Source organism: Lepus europaeus, chromosome 15, assembly GCF_033115175.1.
Source record: "Lepus europaeus isolate LE1 chromosome 15, mLepTim1.pri, whole genome shotgun sequence".
In the NCBI taxonomy this organism is placed as follows: Eukaryota; Metazoa; Chordata; class Mammalia; order Lagomorpha; family Leporidae; genus Lepus; species Lepus europaeus.
The window spans coordinates 24,970,954-24,996,254 of NC_084841.1; the positions used below are offsets into that span (position 1 = coordinate 24,970,954).

The 25,301-nt window shown below is 41.0% G+C and overlaps 1 protein-coding gene across 1 annotated transcript; it reads left to right on the top strand.

Annotated features, from left to right (window-relative positions):
* Nucleotides 1-135: 135 nt before the first annotated feature.
* C15H5orf22 (chromosome 15 C5orf22 homolog) lies at nucleotides 136-23,831 on the top strand. Its single transcript, XM_062212100.1, has 9 exons — nucleotides 136-295; nucleotides 1,410-1,555; nucleotides 2,704-2,853; nucleotides 6,382-6,811; nucleotides 9,727-9,789; nucleotides 10,034-10,155; nucleotides 13,568-13,634; nucleotides 16,453-16,592; nucleotides 20,701-23,831. Exons 1-9 carry the CDS (start codon nucleotides 215-217, stop codon nucleotides 20,831-20,833), a joined length of 1,332 nt encoding a protein of 443 aa, XP_062068084.1. The 5' UTR covers nucleotides 136-214; the 3' UTR covers nucleotides 20,834-23,831.
* The last annotated feature ends 1,470 nt before the right edge of the window (nucleotides 23,832-25,301 follow it).

A 25,301-nucleotide genomic window follows, 5' to 3' on the forward strand; every position in this document is an offset into this window, starting at 1 on the left:
GCTGATTGGCGCGTCGACGAGAGCGATCGAACTGTAGACCAATCGGCTACGTCGGTCCCACCGGAGCCCACCCCCATCCTCTATATCCTCCTATCCGAAAGCGCAACCGGGTGAGCGCGCGTTTCCGCCGGGAGAGGGCGGTGGGGAAGCTGCTCGGGCTCTCGTGGGTACTCACCGGGTTCCTGGAACTCGGGACTCATCGGAGCACGAAAACATGACTGACTGCGACGGAGAGCGCGCTCGCCTCCGCCGCTACGCAGAGCTACCTGTGTGGGTGGTGGAGGATCATCAGGAGGTGAGCGGGCTGCTGTGGGGCTGTGAGGTGCTGAGGCTCGCGGGCCTGGGAGACGCTGCAGTCGGAGAGTCGGAGGCCACAGAAATAACCACGGTGTATCTGCCCCAATTCCGTTGTTGTGAGGGGAAAAAACACGAAGTGGCTCTCTTGAAAGAGTAGAAGCGTTTTGGGGGCGTTTACCCCGATTTGCTCCAAATCCCACAGCTAGCAACTAGTGAGGTGGGGATTCGAACCCGAGCAGGCGGACTGCAGAGCCCCGTTCCCCTTAACGTGCAGTTAACGCAGGTTTCAGATCGTCTCCGGGCATCTCCGCCGCTGCCCTGCTGTGGACCAGGGACGCTTTGTGCTGAGGATGTGGGCTCCAGCCTGTGAGGTGGGGACAGCCATCAGGGCCTGTAGGGGTTGTTGTTGGGTCCGTAGGTACTGAAGCACGGTGCTCCTGAGTTATCAGCGCTAAAAGCTGTTCCCATTTTTACGACTGTGCTGCTTTAAATTGGTGACTTACTCTAGACTTCTAAGACATTTGTTGAAAAGGAGTATCTATAGGCCGGGGAGGTTGTCTGGATAGAGAGGAAGAGGGATTTGCTGAGGGAGAAAGTTAAGAGAACAAGAAAGTTGGGTTTCTCAGAACCTGGACCTGAGAGAAAGAGAAAGTGTTGGTGAGTGATGCTTTCAGACTCAGTGTTACGCCTGGGACTGTGGAAGGTGTAAGAGAAAGAGCCTTCTAGATCACCTAGTTCAGCCCTGCTACCTAAAAGATACCAAGAAGACCTGGAGGCCTCCTGTTCTGTACACAGTTCAGGCTAGCGTGGGCATTCACCAGAGTTGGTTCCTGAGCCCTAGTCGCCATTTCCCGCATTACCCCTTGGCCCTGATAGGGTCAGGAACGCATCCAGAGGTGTGGTCGGGTCGGGAAGTTCTGAGGGAAAAAATCGAGCTTGAATCATCATCTGAACCCTTTTGCAATGAGCGCATTTTATGTTTCCCACTGTTTAGCAAGTCAGTATGCTTCAAATATGTGCCACTATGTTTAGCGATGTGTTTCACTTTGCATTGAGTGTATATGCTCGTGATCTCGGTGTCAATTCTGAATGTGTATTTTTGTCTTTTACAGGTTCTGCCTTTTATATACCGGGCCATAGGCTCAAAACATCTTCCTGCCAAGGATATAAGTTTTCTACATTTTGACTCCCATCCAGACCTTCTGATTCCTGTGAATATGCCAGCAGACACAGTGTTTGATAAGGAAACACTCTTTGAGTAATACTTTGATTTTACTAAAGATCTTTTATGTGTTTGAAATACAATTTTCAGTAGATGATAAGCAGTTAAGGGGAATAGACTTTGCTATTTTGTTTGCCTTTTTCCTTTTTGATGTTAATTAGAATAATGTATTGACTAACTTTTAAAGAAATTTTTTTATTTACATTTTCACTGAAAGACATTCTATCTACTGGCTCACCCCATAAATGCCCACAACAGCTGGGGATGGGCCAGGACAAAGTCAAAAGCTGGAAACTCTCCACATGGATAACAGGAGCCCAAGTTCTTGAGCCGTCACTGCTGTCTCCCAGGGTACACATCAGCAGGAAGCTGGAATCCATACAGAGCCAGTTCTCAAACCCAGGCACTGTGATATAGGATGTAGGCATCTCAAGTAGTATCTTAACCACTATATCAAATGCCTACACTGACACTTTCCTTAAAGAAACAGATAGGAGATATTTTATGTTTGCTGGCTCTGTGGTTATATATTAGAACTACTTAACTCTGCCCTTGTAATATGAAAGCAATCATAAATACTGTAAACAAATGACAGTAGCCATGTTACAATAAAACTTTGTTTACAAGAATAGCCCAGCAAAGTAATATGAAAGCAATCATAGATACTGTAAACAAATGACAGTAGCCATGTTACAATAAAACTTTGTTTACAAGAATAGCCCAGCTAACATTTACTGACCTCTGGTTTCAAGTAGAACACAGTAGAAGAGACTTTTTGAACATGTGTTATGGCGTAGCAAGTTAAGACTCCAACGCCAGCACCCCATATGAGTACCAGTTAAAATCCTAGCGTCTCCGCTTCTGATCCAGCTCCCTGCTAATGCACCCGGGAGAGCAGCAGAACATGGCCCATGTACTTGACACCCATGTGGGACACCCAGACTTTGTTGCAGTCTCCTGGCTTGGACCTGGCCGTTGCTGCCATTTGGGGTGTTAGCCAGCAGATGGAAGATTGCTCTGTCTTTTCTCTATCTCTGTAACTCTGCCTGAAAAGATCTGAGGAGCCTCCTAAGAAACTGCTCTTTGAGACCTGTTATCTTAAAATATGGTGTGGGTGAAATAACATTTGGGAGAAAAATAACACTCACTAATAGTTTTAATGTTTCTCTCTATTTCTTTCCTAGAGAACTAAGTATTGAGAACTGGATTATGCCTGCAGTTTATGCTGGCCATTTTTCCCACGTTGTATGGCTTCATCCCACGTGGGCTCAGCAAATGAGAGAGGGAAAACACCACTTTTTAGTGGGCAAAGACACTTCTACTACAACAATCAGGTAATATCCTCAAATTTTTGAGTGTGAAAGGGGTGAATACTTCTAATTTTGGATCTTTTTATCTCTACACACAAATGAGAACAGATTAAACATCAACTCCTCCAAAAAGAGTTCTCAGAACACCAAGAATAGTTTTTAAGTCTCCTGACCTCTTTCATGCTCCATTTTGTTTTGTTGCTGGTCAAATTGCCTTTTGAATTTTAAGACCTGCATGCTCCGGAATTTGGGCTCTATTGATGATCAGCTGCATTGAATCACTGAAGTTCATTACCGATTTATATATCCACTGTTATATTTTACTGTTTCCTTCCAATGTAACTGTTATCTGTTAAATCTTTTTTTTTTTTTAATTTTTTTTTTCTTTTTTTTTAAGGGAGGGAGGAAGGAAGGGAGAGAGAGAGGGAAGGGGAGGGAGGGGGAGAGAGGGGAGGGAGGGAGAGGGGGGAGGGGAGAGAGGGGAGGGAGGAGAGAGAGGGAAAGAGCTTAAATCTAACAACAGTTAAAGAGTAAAATTATCTCTTTGTTTCTGGTTTTTTTTTGTTTGTTTGTTTTTTAAGATTTATTTATTTGAGAGGCAGAGTTACTGAGAGAGGGAGAGACAGAAAGGTCTTCCATCCACTGGTTCACTCCCAAAATGACCACAACAGCTAGAGCTGGACCAATCTGAATTCAGGAGCCATGAGCGTCCAGGTCTCCCACACAGTGCAGGGGCCCAAGCACTTGGGCCATCCTCTACTGCTTTCCCAGACACGTTAGCAGGGTACTGAATCAGAATTGGAGCAGCTGGAACTCAAACACACTCCAACATGAGATGTCAGCATTGCAAGCGGCTGCTTAATCTGCTCCACCATAATGCCGGCCATTATTTGTTTTGGTTTGGTTTGGGTTTTTTGTTTGTTTGTGTTTTTATTTAAGATTTATTTATTCATTTGAAAATCAGAGTCACTCAGAGAGAGAAGGAGAGGCAGAGAGAGAGAGAGAGGTCTTCCATCCACTGGTTCACTCCCCAGTTGGCTGCAACGGCCAGAGCTGCACCATTCTGAAGCCAGGAGCCAAGAGCTTCCTCCGGGTCTTCCCACATGGGTGTAAGGGCCCAAGGACTTGGGCCATCTTGTACTGCTTTCCCAGGCCATAGCAGAGAGCTAGATTGGAAGTGGAGCAGCTGGAATTCAAACCTGTGCCCATATGGGATACCAGTGCTGTAGATGGCAGCTTTAGCTGCTACACCACAGCACAGGCCCCTGTTTATTTGTTTTAGTAACTCTTATTTGTTTTAATAAATTTAATGGCTGAATGAGTTATTTAATGGTTGAATGAGTTATATGGGCTTTAATATTATTGATTTGATGAGTTTTAGGTGATTAATGTGAATTAAATTGCAGTATCATATGACTTGAATTATATGCACAGCTATTTTTGTTGTATAAGACATTTAACCGTGTTCTCTGGTTTTTAGGGAACTGTAATACCTTTAGAAAGAATATATTCTTGACTTTCTAAATTCTTTTTGTGATGGTATAAATATTTTAAATCATGTGACTATAGCTTTCTAGAACCTGAAGGATAGTGGGATGAAATAGTAATGCATTAAAAATGAAATGCAGGGGCCTATGTCATGGCATTGTAGGTTAAGCCACCACCTGCAATGCCAGCATCCCATATGAGCACTGGATCATGTCCCAGCTGCTTCACTTCCAGTCCAGTTCCCTGAAAATGGCCTGGGAAAAGCAGCAGAAGATGGCCCAAGTGTTTAGGCCCCTGCCACCACCACCCACATGGGAGACCCAGATAAAGCTCCTGGCTCCTGACTCCGCCCTAACCGTTGTGGCCATCTGGGGAGTAAACCTGCAGATAGAAGATTCTCTCCCTCTCTCTCTCTTTCTATTTGTCTCTCTGTAACTGTAACTTTCAAATACGTAAATAAATCTCTTTAAAAGTGAAAAAAAAAGGGGCCAGCGCTGTGATGCAGCGGGTTAAAGCTCCAGCCTGCAGCGCCAGCAACCCATACGGGTGCCAGTTCAAGTCCTGGCCACTCTACTTCCTATCCAGCTCTCTGCTATGGCCTGGGAAAGCAGTAGAAGATGGCTCAGCTCCTTGGGCCTCTGCACCCACATGGGAGACCTGTAAGAAGCCCCCGGACTAGAACCCGGAGTACCAGCACCTCAGGTGGAGGATTAGCCTAGTGAGCCGCGGTGCCGGCCTTCATTTATTTTTGTTATGTATTTAGGATATAGTTCAAAAAGGGATAATTACAATTAAACATATAATAAATATTGTACATGCTGAAAAAGTGGTTTTTATCAATACTTCAGTGAGTAGACTTCAATTAACCTGCAAAATCAAATCATTTTGTGCAGTCTGACACAGACATTTAAAATAGTACTTGGAAGATTTGTATTATCTCATTATTTTAGTTAATCCTGCAGTAAAAATTCATGGAACAGATGAGCTAAAATTTCCGTTATTAAAAAGAATGGAAACTTAGATTAGGGTAAATAGACTTTGTCTTTATTAGAATGGTACGTTTTAAAGATTTTACTTATTTATTTTAAATAATTACAGAGAGAGGGAAGAGAGAAAGAGAGGTCTTCCATCTGTTGTTTCACTCCCCAAATGGCTGCAGTGGCCAGGCTGAGGCCAGGAGCCAGGAGTTTCATCCAGGTTTCCCATGTGGGTACAGGGGTCCAAGCACTTGGGCCATCCTCCACTGCTTTCTAGCAGGGAGTTGGATTGGAAATGGAGTAGCCAGGACTCAAACTGGCACCCATATGGGATGCTGACCTGCAAACAGAAGTGCTGGCCCCCAGTTTTTAATAATCTTATTCAGGAGTGGGTATTGTGGTACAGTGAGTTAAGCTATCACTTATGACTCCTGCATCCTTTGTTAGGGTGCTAGTTTGAGCCCCCGCTACCCCACTTCTGATCCAGCTTCTTGCTAGTGCATCCTGGGAGGTAATGGATATTGGCTCAAGTACATGGGACTCTGCCAACTGCGTGGGAAACCTAAGTGGAATTCTGGGCTCCCGGAATGCCAGTGTTACAAGCAGCAGCTTAACACACTGTACCACAATGCCAGTTTCTGGCTAATGTTGAAGTTCAGTGCACACTAGCCTATGTGGTAACTCTACAATGTAGGAAGCTCTAGTTCCTTAAGTCTTTTTTCTCCACCGTCTCTAGGTGGTCCTCTTAGTCAGCCTTGTCATTTCCATATTCATGTCCCAGTCAGCAGGGAAGGGCAGCAGAGCAAGGCTTTGCATTCTTTTCTTCCTTTACAACCATTAGCCAGAACTTACTCAGGTGACCACTGACCACGTGTTGCTGCAAGGTAGACTATGACTTGCAGTCTTCACTTGGGACAGTTGTGTGCCCAGCTAAGAATTTGAGGAATACTATTTGTGCAAAACAGGAAGTGCAAGTATGAAAGACAGTCTCCGTTTTCGTTATACATGTCCTCAAATTCCTGCAGTACGTAGTGAAATGGCAGCTAATTTGTCCATTCTTTAAAATAGTTTTTTTCCTCTGAACCAGGGTTACAAGTACTGATCATTACTTCCTCAGTGATGGCCTCTATGTACCTGAAGACCAGCTAGAGAACCAGAAGCCTTTAAGACTGGATGTAATTATGATGAAACCTAATAAACTCTGTAGCAAACAAGAAGAAAATGCTGCAGTGTGTTCTGCCAAGAAGCCAAAACTGGCACTGGGAGGAGCAGAAAACACTGCCTCTGGTACTCGCGACTCTTCCGCAGATGGACTGGGAAAGGACCCAGGGACACGGGGAAGCTGCCAGTCTTGCCTGGAACTGTCATGTGTGTGTTCTTCTGAAAGTCAGGCCTGCCAGAATACTGTCAGCACTGGGGAAGTTCCGGAAATTTTGAAGAAAGGAGATGGATTTGTTTTAGATATTGACTTAGACTTTTTTTCCGTTAAGAATCCCTTCAAAGAAATGTTCACTCAGGTATGTATATTTTTAAAATAATAGATCTTGAGAATTGTGTGACATTTTTCTAGCTCAATGATCAGCAAACTTTCTTCAAGGGCCAGAAAGTAATTATTTAATACTTGGTGGCTACATTCTCTGCCACATATGTTCTTTTTTTTGTTTGTTTTTTAGCCTTTTAAAATTACGTATACTGGCTGGCACCACAGCTCACTAGGCTAATCCTCTGCCTGCGGCACCGGCACTCTGGGTTCTAGTCCCAGTTGGGGCACCAGTTCTGTCCTGGTTGCTCTTCTTCCAGTCCAACTCTCTGCTGTGGCCCGGGAAGGCAGTGGAGGATGGCCCAAGTGCTTGGGCCCTGCACCCACCACCTGGCTCCTGGCTTCGGATTGGTGCAGTACGCTGGCCGTGGTGGCCATTTAGGGGATGAACCAACGGAAGGAAGACCTTTCTCTCTGTCTCTCTCACTGTCTAACTCTGCCTGTTCAAAAAAAAATATATATATATATATGTATACCATTCTTAACTTGAGTGCCATACAAAAGCAGGCCATTGGCCCTGGGTTGCTGACCCTTGCTGTCCATAGTCTTCATTATTTTATACTTCTTAATGGGGTTATTATTTACATAGGTAGTTTAAAAAATGGGATAAAGTAGTACAAGAAAGTATATACACTGAAAAAAATCACATACTTACCCTGTCCATTCCTTCAGATTCTTACTTCAGAAACAAATACTCTGGCTAGTTTATTGTGTATCCTTCTAGAGATATTCTATGTATCTAAAATTCTCTGTGACAAATTTTTCCTTAAACCTTGAAGTCCCTGATTTCACATATCACTGTATATAGTTAATGATGCAGGCTTGTGATCCTTAAGTTTAGTACTTCACCTGATCTTAAGTATAAATTACTACACAATGTTATTATGTGTATATCTGATATAGGACTGTGCATTTAACAAATTTTATTTGATAAATTCATGATCCAAATGAGCATTCCTAGGTGCATTTTTTAAAAATATTTTTAATTTATTTATTTGAGAGGTAGAGTCAGAAAGTTCTTCCATCCACTGGTTCACTACCCCAAATGGCACAACAGCCGATCCAAAGCCCTGAGCCAGTCAGGAGCTTCTTCCAGGTCTCCCACATGGGTGCAGGGGCCATCTTCTACTGCTTTTCCAGACCATAGCAGAGGGCTGGATTGGAAGAAAAGCAGCCAGGACAAGAACCAGTGCCCGTATGGGATGACAGCACCACAGGCGGAGGCTTAGCCTGCTATGCCACAGCACCTGCCCTCCTAGGTGCATTTTAGACACACACATAACAGCTTACTTTAATAACATGTGAGAAGTTCTTATAAATCTTTTCTTTCTGGTATTCAAATTGACTGTGTTCATTATTAGATTCATTTTAATGGTTATGATGATGTTGTACTTTATTATCCTAATTCTATGGATATATATCAAAAGCAAAAAATTCTACTAGGTACTGATTTAGAAGAGGTAAGAGGTAGGGATTTAGTGTAATCTGCAGCAGGAATCTAGGACCTAAAAAGAGACTTTAGTTGCTATCAGGAAACCTAGGAATGCAGAAGTTTTTGTATCCTTTATACCCTTTGGTACTATGAAACTTCTTGAACATTATACTTCGTAAGAGTATTTATACTTTATAATTCAAAACTATTATTTTTTTTAATATAAGGAAAGATAGTTTACCCTTTTTTTGGAGCATGCTCATAAGTTAGTTAGGGTCTCTTTGCCACTTCTGCTTACTAACTGTATGATCTTGGGATCTTGAGAAAGCTACTTAACCTTTCTGATGTGCAGTTTCTTCAAGTGTGATATTAGAATAATAATCATACCCAATTTAGGATTGTTATAATAAGCATTGAGGATACTGCCGTAATCTGTGCTTAATAAACTTTAGCTCTTGGGGGCCGGCATTGTGGCATAATGAGTTAAGCTGCTGCATACAACACCAGCATCCCATATGGGCACAGGTTCAAATCCAGGCTGCTCCACTTCTAATCCTGTTAGTGCTCCTGGGAAAACAGTAGAAGATGGCCCAAGTGCTCAGGTCCTTGCACTCACATGGGAGACCTGGATGAATGAAGCTCCTGGCTCCTGTGTTTGAACTGGCCCAGCTCCGGCCATTGCAGCCATTTGTGGAGTGAGCCAGCAGATAGACAATTGATCTCTTCCAATCTTGTCAGTCTCTCTCCCCTCTCCCTTCACTCCCCTCTGCAACTTTCAAATAATTAAAATAAATCTTTAAAAATAAATAAATACATTTTAACTCTTGGATAGAACCTCTTCCTCACAATACTCCAAAATGAGATCATTGGGACTGGATTGAACCCACATATGTAATGGAGCTATGTAGTAGTGCTGAACAAGGCAGGACTTCCTGCTAAGCCTACATAAGCAGGCATCTTTTCTTCCATTGTGTAGAGCCTCTAACTGAGGTCATAAGTCTCAGCCACTTTGCCTCCACTATTGCCTTTGTACTCCAGGTTCTCTTTTGATGTTAAAAAAAAAAAAAAAAAAGACTGCATAATGAACATGGAGATTTGTTTAGTTTTCATTATAAAATATACATATATTTCCTAAAAACAGCTAGAATCTGCTTAGGTCCTAGGATATAGCCCTTTATAAAGTGGGATGTTATTGGAAATATTTTCACATCATGATCAGCTACCTACCTAGTTGTCTTCAACAGCTGATTTTTATACATTATTGTCTTTCCTAGCTGGATGGTGTTTCCCTGAAGAAATTATATTTACAGTAGAAATCTAAAATATATATTGATTCTCCCAGGCAAATCTTTAAATAATAATCCAAGATATTCTTATCACAGGCAAGGCTATCTTTCACTTTAAGCATATTATTTTTAAAAATTAACTTTTTTCTTGATATATATTATTTTGTTTTCTAGGAAGAATACAAAATCTTGCAAGAGCTATACAATTTTAAAAGGCCTGGTGCCAACCTGTCAGAGGTATTTCCATTTATTTCTTTGAGTTTTATGCAAAGTAAATCATTATCTGCTAATATATTACAGCTTATTAGAGTTATTTCAAAGGACTGTCCAAAGTGTATGTGTGTGTGTTTGGTATGTTTGTGTGTCGCTGTGTTTATCAGTGAAGCCCAGAGTTAATACTTGACAATCATGTTTTAGTGTGATATTGCTTGGTTGTTTTTGAAAGAATACCTGTATAATCTTAGCTTTCATCTGTGTACAGGAAGATTTGGTAGATATTGTTGATACTCGAATTCACCAGTTAGAAGATTTAGAAGCTACTTTTGCTGATTTGTGTGATGGTGATGATGAAGAAACAGTACAAAGATGGGCCTCAAATCCTGGGTAAGACCCTTGCACATTTTCCCCCAACTTTATTAGCTTTCAGCACTAAGTATTCTCCCAAATTTGCTATAAAAATTGCTTTGTTAAAATTAGTGTTAAACTTCAAATGGATTTACTATCAATAGTTAGCATTTATTTTTTCCCTCTGTGCCTTCTGTCTACAAAATTTTTCCTTACATTATCTCATTTATTCCTCAACAACAACCTTATGGTTTTATTATTATTATGTACATTTAGTAGATGCGAAGGCAAAAGCACAGAGATTAAGTATGTCGCTCAAAGTCACATAATAAGTAGTCATGCTTTCAGTTGTCATTCAATAGCTACCCCTAAATATAAAATAATAAGCTAGTCTTTCAAAGGATTAAAGATGAATATATAGATAGTCCCTGGTATATATAAAGTAAGAAAAAAATTTTCAAAAGAAAAGTAAATGACTTGACAAATAAATTATAATGTGGAAATTAATCTCCTTTTAAGAATAATGCAACTACTGATAGCTTATTTTCAAAGCATTCATGACATAAGGAAACGGGATTTGAATTCTCAGTTCTTCATCAGGTCAATTACTTGACCGATTCTTTCATTGTTAACATAACATGAAAGTAGAAAGAGAAAATTTCTTTTAGAGTGAAAACCATTGGTATTAAAGCTGGCATGAAAGAATATATTAATGTTAATATTGTAGTTACTTTTCTTTAAAATAATTCTATAGATTATGTAAACTCAGAAGGCCAGAAAACTAAAATAAAATAGTCAAACTCTTTGTCTCCTTGAGCATAGAAAGACCACAGCTAGTTTGTTTATTTATTTATTTTTTGACAGGCAGAGTTAGACAGTGAGAGAGAGAGAGAGACAGAGAGAAAGGTCTTCCTTCCGTTGGTTCACCCCCAAATGGCTGCTTTAGCCGTCGCACTGCGCCGATCCAAAGCCAGGAGCCAGGTGCTTCCTCCTGGTCGCCCATGCGGGTGCAGGGCCCAAGCATTTGGGCCATCCTCCACTGCCTTCCCGGGCCACAGCAGAGAGCTGGACTGGAAGAGGAGCAACCAGGATAGAATCCGGCGCCCCAACTGGGACTAGAACCCAGTTAGCCGTGGCGCCAGCCCACAACTAGTTTATTTTAAAATTGATCTCCCACAGACCTAACTAATGATTCTCTACAGTGTAAACAGAAGGAAGAAATCAGCTGTAAGACAGCAACAAAAAATCTGAAGTTAAAATCACAATACTTTAGACAAAAATTAATGGCCACTAAAATTTTTCATGTTAGTTATTGAAAACAACTCATCAGGTCTCCAGTAGGTTACAGAGAAAACTGGAACAGCCTTTAGAGAGGAATCATGTGGCTAAAAGGTAAAGTGTATGAGTAAGAAATACCCTCTTTTGCTGTGTGCATATTATCACCTTTTCAAAATATCCTTTGTAATTTCTGCTCAAAAATTTCAGAAACATCTGTGGTCTTTAAATATCATAAACTTTATTATCACCATGGAAAACAGTGGTATAGAAGAATGATTGATAATAATTTGTTCACATTAGTGAATGTTGGCCAGGTACAGTTCATGATCTTTCTCTTTGGTGTACGGAGCTAGTTCTAAAAATGATACCTTCTTTTTTGAAATTATGATGGAAGAAGATTCAAGTCACAGGACATGAATGTTCCTAGAAATATTAAAAAGGATCCACCATTTCATGATTTAATGAAGCCTTAAGCCAAGTTTTAAATGTAATAATAATAGAATAGGCCTGGAAACCTTACGGTCCTGAATGTAGCCCAGAGACAGGGCCACCTTGCACTGCAACCCATGATGCCTGTTGAACATGCCCAGTTACCTCATCATCTCCTGCAGGTAGTTCCATCACAAGCAGGAAGATATGTTAAGACAGTGGTGAGTTTATATTGTCTCTGAAATTGGAGGGAGAAAGAGCAACACAAAGGAAGATTAAGTGAGACAGTAAGAAAAGTCCCCTCCAATCAGCCATCACTCTGGGGGTAGGAAGGAGTGTTCACTACAGGGCAACTAGACAGGCAGGCCTTTGTGTCTTCCTGGTTTTTTTTTTCCCCCCCTCTCAGCAAATTAGTGAATATTGGTGGAGAAGGCATTAAAATACCACAAACATTAGTCAGTTTATCAGAGATTCCAAAGAGTTCTACCTAAATTAAGTAACTTAAAAGTACCACTGTTACTGTATTAGATAGTATGGAACTTTTCTGATTATAATTATATATACTGATACGCATTGCTCTCATTTATTTTTAACTTTTGAGAAAAAGTGTTTTCATCACAGTATGCTAAAGACGCTTGATTTTCCTGCTGACCAAAATAATTTGTAAAGTGCAGGCCTTCTGACACAGCAGGTTAAGCTGCCACCTGCAATGCCAGCATCCCGTATCAGAAGACAAATTCAAATTCCTGACTACTAGGATTGCAGTCCAGCTCTGTGCAGACATGCCTGGGAAGGCAGCAGATGATGGCCCACGTATCTGGGGCCCCAGAACCCACGTGGGAGACCCAAGTGGAGCTGTCCAGGCTCCTAGCTTTGGCCTGGCCTGGCCCAGCACTTGTTGTTGCAGCTATCTGGGGAATGAATCAGAGGATCCAAGATCTCTTCCCTCGCCCCCGCCCCCGCCCCCCACCCACCACCACCGCCACAACTCTCCCTTATCTCCTCTACCTATCACTCTGCCTTTCACATAAATAAAATCTTTTTTAAGAAATAATTTTTAGGCCGGCGCTGTGGCTTAACAGGCTAATCCTCTGCCTTGCGGCGCCGGCACACCAGGTTCTAGTCCCGGCTGGGGCGCCGGATTCTATCCTGGTTGCCCCTCTTTCAGGCCAGCTCTCTGCTATGGCCCGGGAAGGCAGTGGAGGATGGCCCAAGTGCTTGGGCCCTGCATCCGCATGGGAGACCAGGAGAAGGACCTGGCTCCTGGCTTCGGATCAGCACGATGTGCTGGCCGCAGCGGCCATTGGAGGGTGAACCAATGGCAAAAGACCTTTCTCTCTGTCTCTCTCTCTCACTATCCACTGTGCCTGTCAAAAAAAAAAAAAAAAAGAAATTTTTAATATAAAAGCTTCCTGTTTCTAAAGAAGAAAACATTTTCTTCAGTGATTGTTTTCAACTTTTAACACAATCTGCAATTTTTTACATAAGAAAATGGTAGGGAACATTTATAACAACTTTATTTTTCATTTCCCAGTTCAACTTTTAACACAATCTGCAATTTTTTACATAAGAAAATGGTAGGGAACATTTATAACAACTTTATTTTTCATTTCCCAGTCACCATATGAAATGTTCTTAATGGTAAATGTTAAGTATAATGTGTTACTTTGCTATCGTAATTTTAGTTTAAGTGGTTGTGATGTTTGATTGAATAGGGTGTTTTGTTTTGTTTTGTTTTTTTCAGAATGGGATCACTAGTTCCACTTGTACAGAGTTTAAAAAAACGAATGGAAGTGCCTGACTATGAAATGGTAAATATTTTTATATTAAGTTATATAAAATTGACCCATTTTATATAAAGGTAGTTTTCTGAGTAGAAAACTTTGCTTTTGTAAAAATGGTTTGTTTTATTTTTGTTTCTCTGAAGTCTAAATGAATTCTTAAGAAAAAGCATAAGTGAAAAACACATACTTTCAGAAGCCAGGATACGGTTAACTATGACATATTTGAGTCCAGCTTTCAAAACAAAAGTTGCAAAATGACAGCCTGTGAGCCACTTGTAGCTTTCAAATTTCTTTGGTAGTAAAATTGAAACGCTACTCATTTAAAATTAAAACACATATGTAGATACCAATAGTTCATCATTATACATAAAGAATACATTAGAAAACAATAGATAAGATAGGAGGAAAAGGAAAACTCCTATAGCTCCTCAAAGCTTTGAATATAGTATGGGTGCATATTTAAAAAGTAAATAAAATAATATGTTAAAAGAAAGGGTAGGATAAGAATATTATGTAAAATTTGGCATCAACATTTTAGGATCTAGGTGAAATGGATAATTTGCCAGAAAATGTGAATTAAAATTGACTTAAGTACAAGCAGAGGAGCTAAGTAAATCAATAGTCATAAGAATTTTAAATTATAGAAATAGTTAAAGAATTATTCCTTAAAAAGGCACTGGACCCAGACAGGTGTATAGGCCAGTTCTTCCAAACCTTCAGAGAGGGAAATTTCTGTGACACAGAAACTATTGAGAGGAGCATGCATTTCAACATGCCTTGCAGTTAGGAGGCCTGTGCAACTTCAAGGTACCAGGATTTAATTCCCAGCCCTGGCTCCCGACTCCAGCTCCCTGGCAATGCACACCTTAGGAGGCAACAGTGATGGCACAAGTATTTGGGTTCCCGCCACTGACAGGACAGACTTGGATTGTGTTCTTGGCTCCAGCTTTAGCATCAGCCATTGTGAACATTTGGGCCATTAACCAGCCCATGAAAGTGCTCACACGCTCTCACTCGCTCTCTCTCTCTCTCTCTCTCTTCCTTTTAAATAAAAATTTTAAGAAAAGCTATTAAGGCCGGCGCCGTGGCTTAACAGGCTAATCCTCTGCCTTGCGGCGCCGGCACACCGGGTTCTAGTCCCGGTTTGAGCGCCGGATTCTATCCCGGTTGCCCCTCTTTCAGGCCAGCTCTCTGCTATGGCCCGGGAAGGCAGTGGAGGATGGCCCAAGTGCTTGGGCCCTGCACCCACATGGGAGACCAGGAGAAGCACCTGGCTCCTGGCTTCGGATCAGCACGATGTGCCGGCCGCAGCGGCCATTGGAGGGTGAACCAACGGCAAAAAGGAAGACCTTTCTCTCTGTCTCTCTCTCTCACTATCCACTCTGCCTGTCAAATAAATAAATAAAAAAAAAAGCTATTAAGGAAAAAAAATAGTCACAGTCCATAAAAACATTTAAAAATTAACATCTGTCGGGGCCATCATTGTACAGCAGCATGTTAGCCTGCGGCTGTAATGCATCCCATTTGGTGCTAGTTCGAGTCCCTGATGCTCTGCTTCCAATCCAGCTACCTGCTAATATCCCTGGCAAAGCAGTGGAAGATGACACAAGTACTTGGGATGGAATACTCCAAATGGAGTTCCAGGAACTGGCTTCAGCCTGGCTTCACCTGGCCATTGCAGCCATTTGGGGAGTAAGCCAGCAGATGGAAGACTTCTCTGTCATTCCCTCTCCGTAGCTCTGCCTTTCAAATAAATACATAAATGTTTTTTAAAAATTAGCATTGTTAACAAAGCCATTAATGATTAAAGAATCAAGTACAACAAAGTCTTTTTTTTTCTTTTTCTTTTTTTTTTAACTTTTATTTAATGAATATAAATTTCCAAAGTACAGCTTATGGATTACAATGCCTCCCCCCCCCATCCCCCCATAACTTCCCTGCCACGCCCCCGGTCTCTCTCCCCTTCCATTCACATCAAGATTCATTTTCAATTCTCTTTATATACAGAAGATCAGTTTAGTATATATTAAGTAAAGATTTCAACAGTTTGCACCCACACAGCAACACAAAGTGAAAAATACTGTTTGAGTACTAGTTATAGCATTAAATCACAATGTATAGCACATTAAGGACAGAGATCCTACATGAGGAGTAAGTGCACAGTGACTCCTATTGTTGACTGAACAAATTGACACTCTTGTTTATGGTGTCAGTAATCACCCTGGGCTCTTGTTATGAGTTGCCAAGGCTATGGAAGCCTTTTGAGTTCGCCGACTCTGATCATATTTGGACAAGGTCATAGTCAAAGTGGAAGTTCTCTCCTCCCTTCAGAGAAAGGTACCTCCTTTGACCTGTTCTTTCCACTGGGATCGCACTCACAGAGATCTTTCATTTAGGTTTTTGTTTTTTGTTTTTGTTTTTTGCCAGAGTGTCTTAGTTTTCCGTGCCTGAAATACTCTCATGGGCTTTTCAGCTGGATCTGAATGCCTCAAGGGCTGATTCTGAGGCCAGAGTGCTGTTTAGGGCATCTGCCATTCTATGAGTCTGCTGTGTATCCCACTTCTCATGTTGGATTGTTCTCTCCCTTTTTAACTCTATCAGTTAGTATTTGCAGACACTAGTCTTGTTTATGTGATCCCTTTGACTCTTAGTCCTATCATTATGATCAATTGTGAACAGAAATTGATCACTTGGACTAATGAGATGGCATTGGTACATGCCACCTTGATGGGATTGAATTGGAATCCTCTGGTATGTTTCTAGCTCTACCATTTGGGGCAAGTCCGATTGAGCATGTCCCAAATACAACAAAGTCTTATAGTGTAATTTTTAATTGTATTTTCAGGTTCACCAGGCTGGTCTGACCTGTGATTATTCAGAACTTCCTCACCATGTCAGCACAGAACAAGAAATAGAGTATCTTATTCAATCTGTACATTATTTCCTGAAAAATCTACCAAAACCTACTCTTGTGACAATTGCAAGGTAAGTGTGATAGGGTAAATAATTGCTACCATAGATGTCTACATTTTTATGTCTGGAACTTTGAATATGTTGCAGAAGGGACTCTGAAGCATGATTAACTCAAGAATTTTTAGGTGGGGGGGGGGGGGGGTTCAGGTAGGCCTGATACACAAGGCCTTTTTGGGAGGAAATCCAGAGAATCCAAGTAAGAGAGAACTTGGAAGGTGCTACACTCCTGGCTTTGAGAATGGACAGAGTGGCCACAAGCTAAGGAATGCAGACAGCCTCTAGAAACTAGAAAAAGCCAGGAAATAAATCTCCTAGACCCAAAGAAGGAATGCAGCCCCACTTGCACATTCATTTTAGAACTTCCAGCCTACAAAATTATAAGCTAATTAATGTGTATTGTTTTAAATCACTGAATTTGTGGTAGTCTTTTACAGTAATAATAGGAAACAGAATGTCTGTAGGTGAATCTCATGTTTGCTGGTACTGTAATACTACATTTTTTTACTCATCTAGAAATTCAGATATTGTATTTTTTCCTATAAGTGATAGTAAGCAAACCACACACTTGTCCTTAAAATTGGTGATATTCAGGGCCGGCGCCGCGGCTCACTAGGCTAATCCTCCGCCTTGCGGCGCCGGCACACCGGGTTCTAGTCCTGGTCGGGGCACAGATCCTGTCCCGGTTGCCCCTCTTCCAGACCAGCTCTCTGCTGTGGCCAGGGAGTGCAGTGGAGGATGGCCCAAGTCCTTGGGCCCTGCACCCCATGGGAGATCAGGAGAAGCACCTGGCTCCTGGCATCGGAACAGCGCGGTGCGCCGGCCGCAGCACGCCTACCGCGGTGGCCATTGGAGGGTGAACCAACGGCAAAAAGGAAGACCTTTCTCTCTGTCTCCCTCTACTGTCCACTCTGCCTGTCAAAAATTAAAAAAAAAAAAATTGGTGATATTCAGATGAACGTAAGAATTCTCATTTCTGTGTCCTACATAAGAATATTAGTCACTGCCATGTCTTAAATTTGAGCATAACTGCTGAATAGTTATAATTTAATAATTTATTTCCTATATTAATGTCTGATCTGGATTTGTATAGAAATATAAAGTTCTAAAATAAGTACTTTAAGTATTCAGGCTAATAACTATATAGTAATATATGGCAAATATTTTATAATATCTTTTTGTCAATCCTGAAACAAAACTCATGGATAATATAACCCATCTACTCATATAATTTAAATATTTATAGATTATATATGTGATACATAGGTAATATAACCTACCTTTCCACATAATTTATATATATGTATGTATATGTATACACACAAAATGTCAGTAACTATAACATAAGGGAAAAATGAAAGTAATTGATTTACATTTCTTTCTTTTTTAAAGATTTATTTATTTATTATTTGAAAGGCAGAGTTACAGAGAGGCAGAGGCAAAGAGAGAGAGGAAGAGAAAGAGGTCTTCCATCCACTGGTTTACTCCCCAAATGGCTGCAACAACTGGAGATGGACCAATCCAAAACCAGGAGCCAGTAGCTTTTCCAAGTCTCCTATGTGGGTGCAGGGGCCCAAGGACTTGGGCCATCTTCCACTGCTTTCCCAGGCCATAGCAGAGTGCTGGATGGAAAGTGGAGCAGCCAGGATTCGAACCAGCGCTCATATGGGATGTCAGCACTCACAGCTTTACCCACTGCACCACAGTGCTGGCCCTGATTTACATGTCTTTACTAAGAGTCACTAAACAGAGCAGTTACAAATAGAGATACCCATGTATCAAAAAGCACTGCCAAAATGACATGATTTTTCCAGTCATTGCACAACCTATTAGTAAAGGTCTGAACTTAAGTCCAGTCTTTCTCAATTCATAGAGTAGTTATGGCAAATTTAATTCATACTTAAGCCATTTTCAAAAATACTTTGTACGTAAAAGAATGTTAAATTCTAGGCCCAAGAAATTAAAAACTAGTTGTTCACTTGTTTTGTTTTATAATTTTTTTATTCTTAATATATATTTAGTTTTATTTAAAGTATACAAGTTTCATGTATTTCTTATATAAAGATTTGGGAACATTGTGATACTTGTCACCCTACCCTCCTTCCCACCCATGCGCTAACCCTTCTTCCTCCTACCTCTCCTATTCTCTCTCAATTTTTACAAAGATCTATTTTCAGTTTACTTTATACCCATAAGGTTAATCCTACACTAAGTAAAAAGTTCAACAAATAGTATGAAGAAAAACCTCAGCAGTCAAGACAAGAGCTATAAATAATCATCAAATCTCAAAATGTTGATTACACTCCTATACATTACATTTTAGGTATTCTATTAGTTTTCTTTTTTCCAAAAACCTTTTATTTAAGGCATACAAACCATGCATTTCATAAATACAAATTTAGGAACATAGTGATTCTTCCCACCCTACCCAGTCTCCCACCCTTCTTTCTCCTCCCTCTCCCATTCCCATTCTATTTTTTACTAAGATCTATTTTCAGTCAACTTTATACACATAAGATTAACCCTACACTAAGAGTTCAGCAAATAGTATGAAAAAAAAATCTATTTTCAATTAACTTTATACACATAAGATTAACCCTACACTAAGTAAAGAGTTCCACAAATAGTATGAAAAAAAAAAAAAAAAAGAAAACTGTTCCTCAACAGTCAGGACAAGTGCTGTTCAAAGTCATTGCATCTCAAAGTATCAATTTCAGTTCTATAAATAACATTTTAGGTACTCTATTAGTTACCACAAATCAGGGAAAACATATGTTATTTTTCCTTTTGGGAATGGCTTATTTCACTAAGTATAATGTTTTCCAGTTGCATCCATTTTGTTGTAAATGACAGGATTTCTTTTTTTTTTTTTTTTTTTTTACCATTGTGTAATATTCTGTGGTGTACATATCCCATAATTTCTTTATCCAGTCTTCAGTTGATGGGCATTTGCATTGATTCCATATCTTAGCTATTGTGAATTGAGCTGCAGTAAACATGGGGCTATAGATAACTTCTCCTTACCCTGATTTCATTTTATTTGGGTGCATTCCCAGGGGTGGGATGGCTGGGTCATAAGGTAGGTCTGTATTCAGATTTCTGAGGTATCTCCATACTGCTTGCCACAGTGGCTTCACCAGTTTACATTCCTACCAACAGTGGATTGGGGTACCTTTTTCCCTACATCCTTGCCAGCATTTGTTGTTTGTTGATTTCTGTATGAAAGCCATTCTTATGGGGATGAGGTGAAACCTTGTTGTGGTTTTGATTTGCATTTCCCTGATGGCTAGTGAAATGAAAGCACTTTTTCATGTGTCTGTTGGCCATTTGGATCTCCTCTTTTGAAGAATGCCTGTTTAAGTCCTTTGCCCATTTTTTAACTGGATTGTTTATTTTGTTGTTGTTGAGTGTCTGGAGCTCTTTATGTAGTTACACTTGTGAGAGTATTCCGTGGACTTTGGGAAGTATGGAGGACCCAGATCAGTGAGTCATATTGCAGGACTATCCTGCAGGTTGCAAGCATTCTAGCATCCCAGGCTCCTTGTTCCAGTCTCCTTATGTCAGTAGCATTCACAAAGTCATTGTAACAATCAAAAATGTATCTATAGATTTCCATGATTCCTCGGGGGGGGGGGTAATTCACATGAAGCACCATTCTTCTTATGTTTTTAAGAAATTAGAAATCTTTTAAAAGCATTAGAGTGCCTTTATTTGTTAAAGCATAATAAGAAAGCTACTCAGCCAATGCCACTAAGATTAAAAAAAAAACCCTATTCCCAGTGGCATCTTCTTTTGAGGAAACAGTAGTCTAGCACCTAAGCACTGAGACTCATGCCTCATGCTTTTGAACACATTACCAACACTTATCAGCTCTGTGACCTTGCATATGTTAATCTTTGTTTTAGTTTCCTTTAAAGAAGTAGTGACTTTCTATTTAAAAGAGTTGCTGAGTAAATCAAAGAACATAGTTCACATAAAATGCCTGACCTAGGGTAACATTTTAGTAGCTTTCAACTTTTATTATTCTAAAACTCAACATTCATTTCTATTTTATGTTGACATCAATACAGACGAGTTTTTCTTCACAGCGTAGTGTGATTTTTCTTCTTTCTCTTGGCTCCAGGTCCAGTCTGGATGATTACTGTCCTTCTGAGCAAGTCGACTCCATCCAAGAAAAGGTCCTCAGCATGCTGCGCTCCCTCTATGGCTCTCTGGACGTTCACCTGCAGTACTCTGCAGGGTCCTCGCCGTCCTGAACACAGCAGTGGGCTCCTGTTTCATCTTGGTCTAGTGACAGGGTTTTCATTAACTTACTTACAAATTAGTCTTCCAGGGAATATTTTTTCCATTAACTTGCAGTTGAAATTTTTCAGATATTTGGAATTTCCAAACAAATATCAGTTATTGAATGAATGATGATGTAATTTTTAGGCAGCAAGTCTACCACGCCCAGTTGGTAGAACTACGTATCCGTCTTCCTCTCCATCCGTCCCATTGTTGTCTTTATTTTTGTGAATTTTATTTTCCATTTAACCCCCTGGGTCCACTGGACTGTTTGAGATTCATTCATCTATCTGTTCATTCATTTTCTTTTTTTTTTTTTTGACAGGCAGAGTGGACAGTGAGAGAGAGAGACAGAGAGAAAGGTCTTCCTTTGCCATTGGTTCACCCGCCAATGGCCGCCGCGGCCGGCGCACCACGCTGATCCAAAGGCAGGAGCCAGGTGCTTCTCCTGGTCTCCCATGGGGAGCAGGGCCCAAGCACTTGGGCCATCCTCCACTGTACTCCTGGGCCATAGCAGAGAGCTGGCCTGGAATAGGGGCAACCAGGACAGAATCCGGAGCCCTGACCGGGACTAGAACCCGGTGTGCCGGCGCTGCAAGGCGGAGGATTAGCCTATTGAGCCGCAGCACCGGCCTCATTTTCTCAACTGATAGTTACTGAGCACTTTTCATGTGACAGCATTATTAAGTCCTGGGTGTGTGGTAATGAACAGAATAGACAAGACCTCAATCCTTTTGGGAAAAACTATGGCTTCTGAGAAGTGTTAGGAAGAAAGGACAACCACAAACATGTCTTAGCCGTGCTCTTAGGACTCAGGGTACCCTGGCCTTACAGGAAAGAAAATTCTCAAAAGCTACTACCAAAAAAACCTTGCCACCCCATGGAAATGTTGCAGGAAGTCTAACTTTCTTTTTTTTTTTTTTTTTCTTTTGACAGGCAGAGTGGACAGAGAGAGAGAGTCAGAGAGAACGGTCTTCCTTTTTGCCGTTGGTTCACCCTCCAACGGCCGCCGCGGTAGGTGCGCTGCGGCTGGCGCACCGCGCTGTTCCGATGGCAGGAGCTAGGTGCTTCTCCTGGTTTCCCATGGGGTGCAGGGCCCAAGGACTTGGGCCATCCTCCACTGCACTCCCGGGCCATAGCAGAGAGCTGGCCTGGAAGAGGGACAACCAGGACTAGAACCCGGTGTGCCAGCACTGCAGGCAGAGGATTAACCTATTGAACCGCGGCGCCAGCCAGAAGTCTACCTTTCCAAGGCTGCTGGGATTTGGCCTCTGCCAGATGCTTTTCAACATTGTTAATATTGAAGAGGTCTGGTTGAGTAAACTTGACCAAACAAAAATTAACCTCTGGAGTGGGGGTTTTGGCTAATCAGAAAAGCCCTTCAGGTGATCCTTGTGGGCATCAGTTAGCATTCTAGTCCCTAAGTACCACTAGATTGGCTGCCTGGATTGATAAATTGTTCAGTAAACCTACTTCTGATGCAGATAGTAAGAAAAAAAGTTAAACCTTCACTTCCGACCTGCAATAGATACACAGGGATGTAACTGTCTTCCACTAGCCTCCTTGTGCCTAACACTGTCTTCCAGAATCACTCTGGATCATGAAACTTTTATTTTTCTCCATTTACTGAAGTCTTCCACTCTTGGATATCGATATCCTTTTGTTCCATAATCGTTTTCATTTTTTTTTTTTTAAATTCCAAAATCTGGAAACCTCAGAAAAACTTCTAGTCTGAAGCATTTCTTTTTTCTTTTTTTTTTTTTTTAAGATTTATTTATTTGAAAAGCAGAGTCACAGAGTGTCAGAGAGAGAGAGAAATCTTCCATCCACTGTTTCACTCCCCAAATGGCCACAACATCAAGAACTGCGCTGATCCTAAGCCAGGAGCTTCCTCCGGTTTTCCCATGTGGGTGCAGGGGCCCAAGGACTTGGGCCATCTTTCACTGCTTTCCCAGGCCATAGCAGAGAGCGGAATTGGAAGTGGAGCAGCCAGGTCTCAAACCGGCACCCATATGGTAAAAGCCAGGTGGTGGCTCTTACCCGCTACACCACAGCACCAGTCCCTCCATAATCATTTTTAACTACCTACTTGATTTCTTTTCCTTTAAAAGGCAGCATTAAATGAAAAAAGAAAACAAACACCATAACTTCTCAGTCCTAACTCAGAGCTTTCATTTTTGCATGTAATCCTCAGGCCTCGTCCACATCTATACCTACAGAGTTGCATGTAACTAAAACGAAGAGTGTTACCTAACTCTGTGGCTAAGACCCAAGAACATATTGCATTGTCACCCAGTAGATGATACCAGACCCCACTTTTCCATTGATTCTGTTTTCCAGTTTCTTACCACCACATTAGCTTCCAGAGGCTAATACTGTGGATGCTTATTTGTATTGTGAAAAGGAAAGCAAACTGATTTAGCTTTCCAGCCAACTTGGCAAAACATTATGTACCAAAAAGGTTTATATTCTCTGTAAAAATCAGAACTTTGCAACATTGTGTTTATTTATATTGAAATTTTCCTGTTGGAATTCTGTAAGTAGATATCACTTTTATTTATGAGTAAATTATTTTGTGCACTAAAAGAAATTAAAAGTATGTTTTTGAAATTTTAAAGATGTTAAATACAGCTATAGTACTAATTTATTGTATGTCAGTGTGTTGATGGCATTGATTTTGAGTCTAGTTTACTGGTATTATGATTCCCATGAATTCTGATTGTTTGAACTCAGGTTAAATAAAAGAGCATCAGCTTGGCTTGTGGTAACAATCAGGTGTTGAATGCTTATGCTTTATGACTGTATCTGAGGAGTAAAATTGAGTCTGTACTTATTGCATAGAAACAGTTTAATAATTACCTCTCTGTATATCCAAATAGAAAGATGATTTTCAAGCTATCCTTCATTTGTGAAGGGACAGGAACATTGTTTTGGATTATGTGCAAATACCATTAAAGCTTAGTATTTTAAGTTCTGCCTTTGGTAATACTTTTTTTTTTTTAAGATTTATTTATTTAAAAAAATACACAGAGAAAGGAGAGGCAGAGAGAGAGAGAAGTCTTCCATCCGCTGGTTCACCCCCCAATTGGCCACAACAGCTAGAGCTGCGCCGATCCGAAGCCAGGAGCCAGGACCTTCTTCCAGGTCTCCCCATGCGGGTACATGGGCCCAAGGGCTTGGGCCATCTTCTGCTTTCCCAGGCCATAGCAGAGAGCTGAATCAGAAGTGGAGCAGCTGGGACTTGAACCGGCACCCATGTGGGATGCCAGCACTTCAGGCCAGGGCATTAACCCACTGTGCCACAGCGCTGGCCACAGTAATACTCTTGGCTACAGTTTTATATCTCTATGTACTGTAGGTTCTTGCAAAGCTATTAGTCAATGTAGAAAATGGTTGAGGCTTCTGGGATGTGACGGCAAAAGAAAATACACAGACAAGGTAAAAACATACCCAAGGCAGAGCATGTAACCAAATTGAGCCAAAAGATAGAGGGTGGGAGGGGGTGGGGAAGCTAAGTACAAAAGAGTAGCAGTAAAAAAGAAGGAGATGTCTTCCTATTTGTGGTAAAGATAAACAGGAAAGATAAATGAGAAGGTAAAGAGATTGGTTACCTCCTCAGTGTAGCAAGGAGAAGGGGGAAACCAGAGCGGGTAGTAATGAGGAGGAGGAAGTAACACTCCCTGTACTTCTCCAAGTACAGTTTTGTGTGTATTCTGACCATTAGAACCACAGTGCTGTTTAACACATCCAACAAAAATAAATACAGAAATCAACCAAGATGGGAGAACTCTTTCTGGAATACAAATAGGAACAAGTTAATTACTGAACAAATGACTAACATAACCATACTGAATGGAATGGGAAGTGAGAAACCTAAGTAAATGGGAAACAGTATTTTGACCTGACACTGAAAAGGTAAAGACATATGGAGCTGTTTGCAAGTACTAGACTGTAGTTAATAAGACTTTCTTATAAGGATATGGATTAGCAATTTAGTAACTACTTCATGTCTATACTAGTATTGAACAGATATATTGTGTATAAGAGCCATGTTTCTCATTCTCAAATGTTACAAATAAGAAAAGGGGTGGCTACAAGGAACCTTGTGTTGAATTGCAGTCAGAGGTCATCTATTGGACCATGGTTTTAAATATGTATCTAGTACATACATGTAGATGTGTGTGCATACATAGGGTAATGTACATACATAAATGCCTTAGCTCAGCCTAAGGGGGCCTAGAAGCAATGATACTCCCAAGAGCAGCAAGCACACATGGATCATAGCTCTTGGATTGTAAATGCCATTCTCCAAAAAAAGGAACCAATGGAAAAATCAAAATGAGCCTGAAATAACTTGTTGCACCAAAAAATAAGAAAATACTTTAAAAAGGTTGAGAATATGTCAGAATGACACAAAAACCAACATGAAAGTTCCCAGTG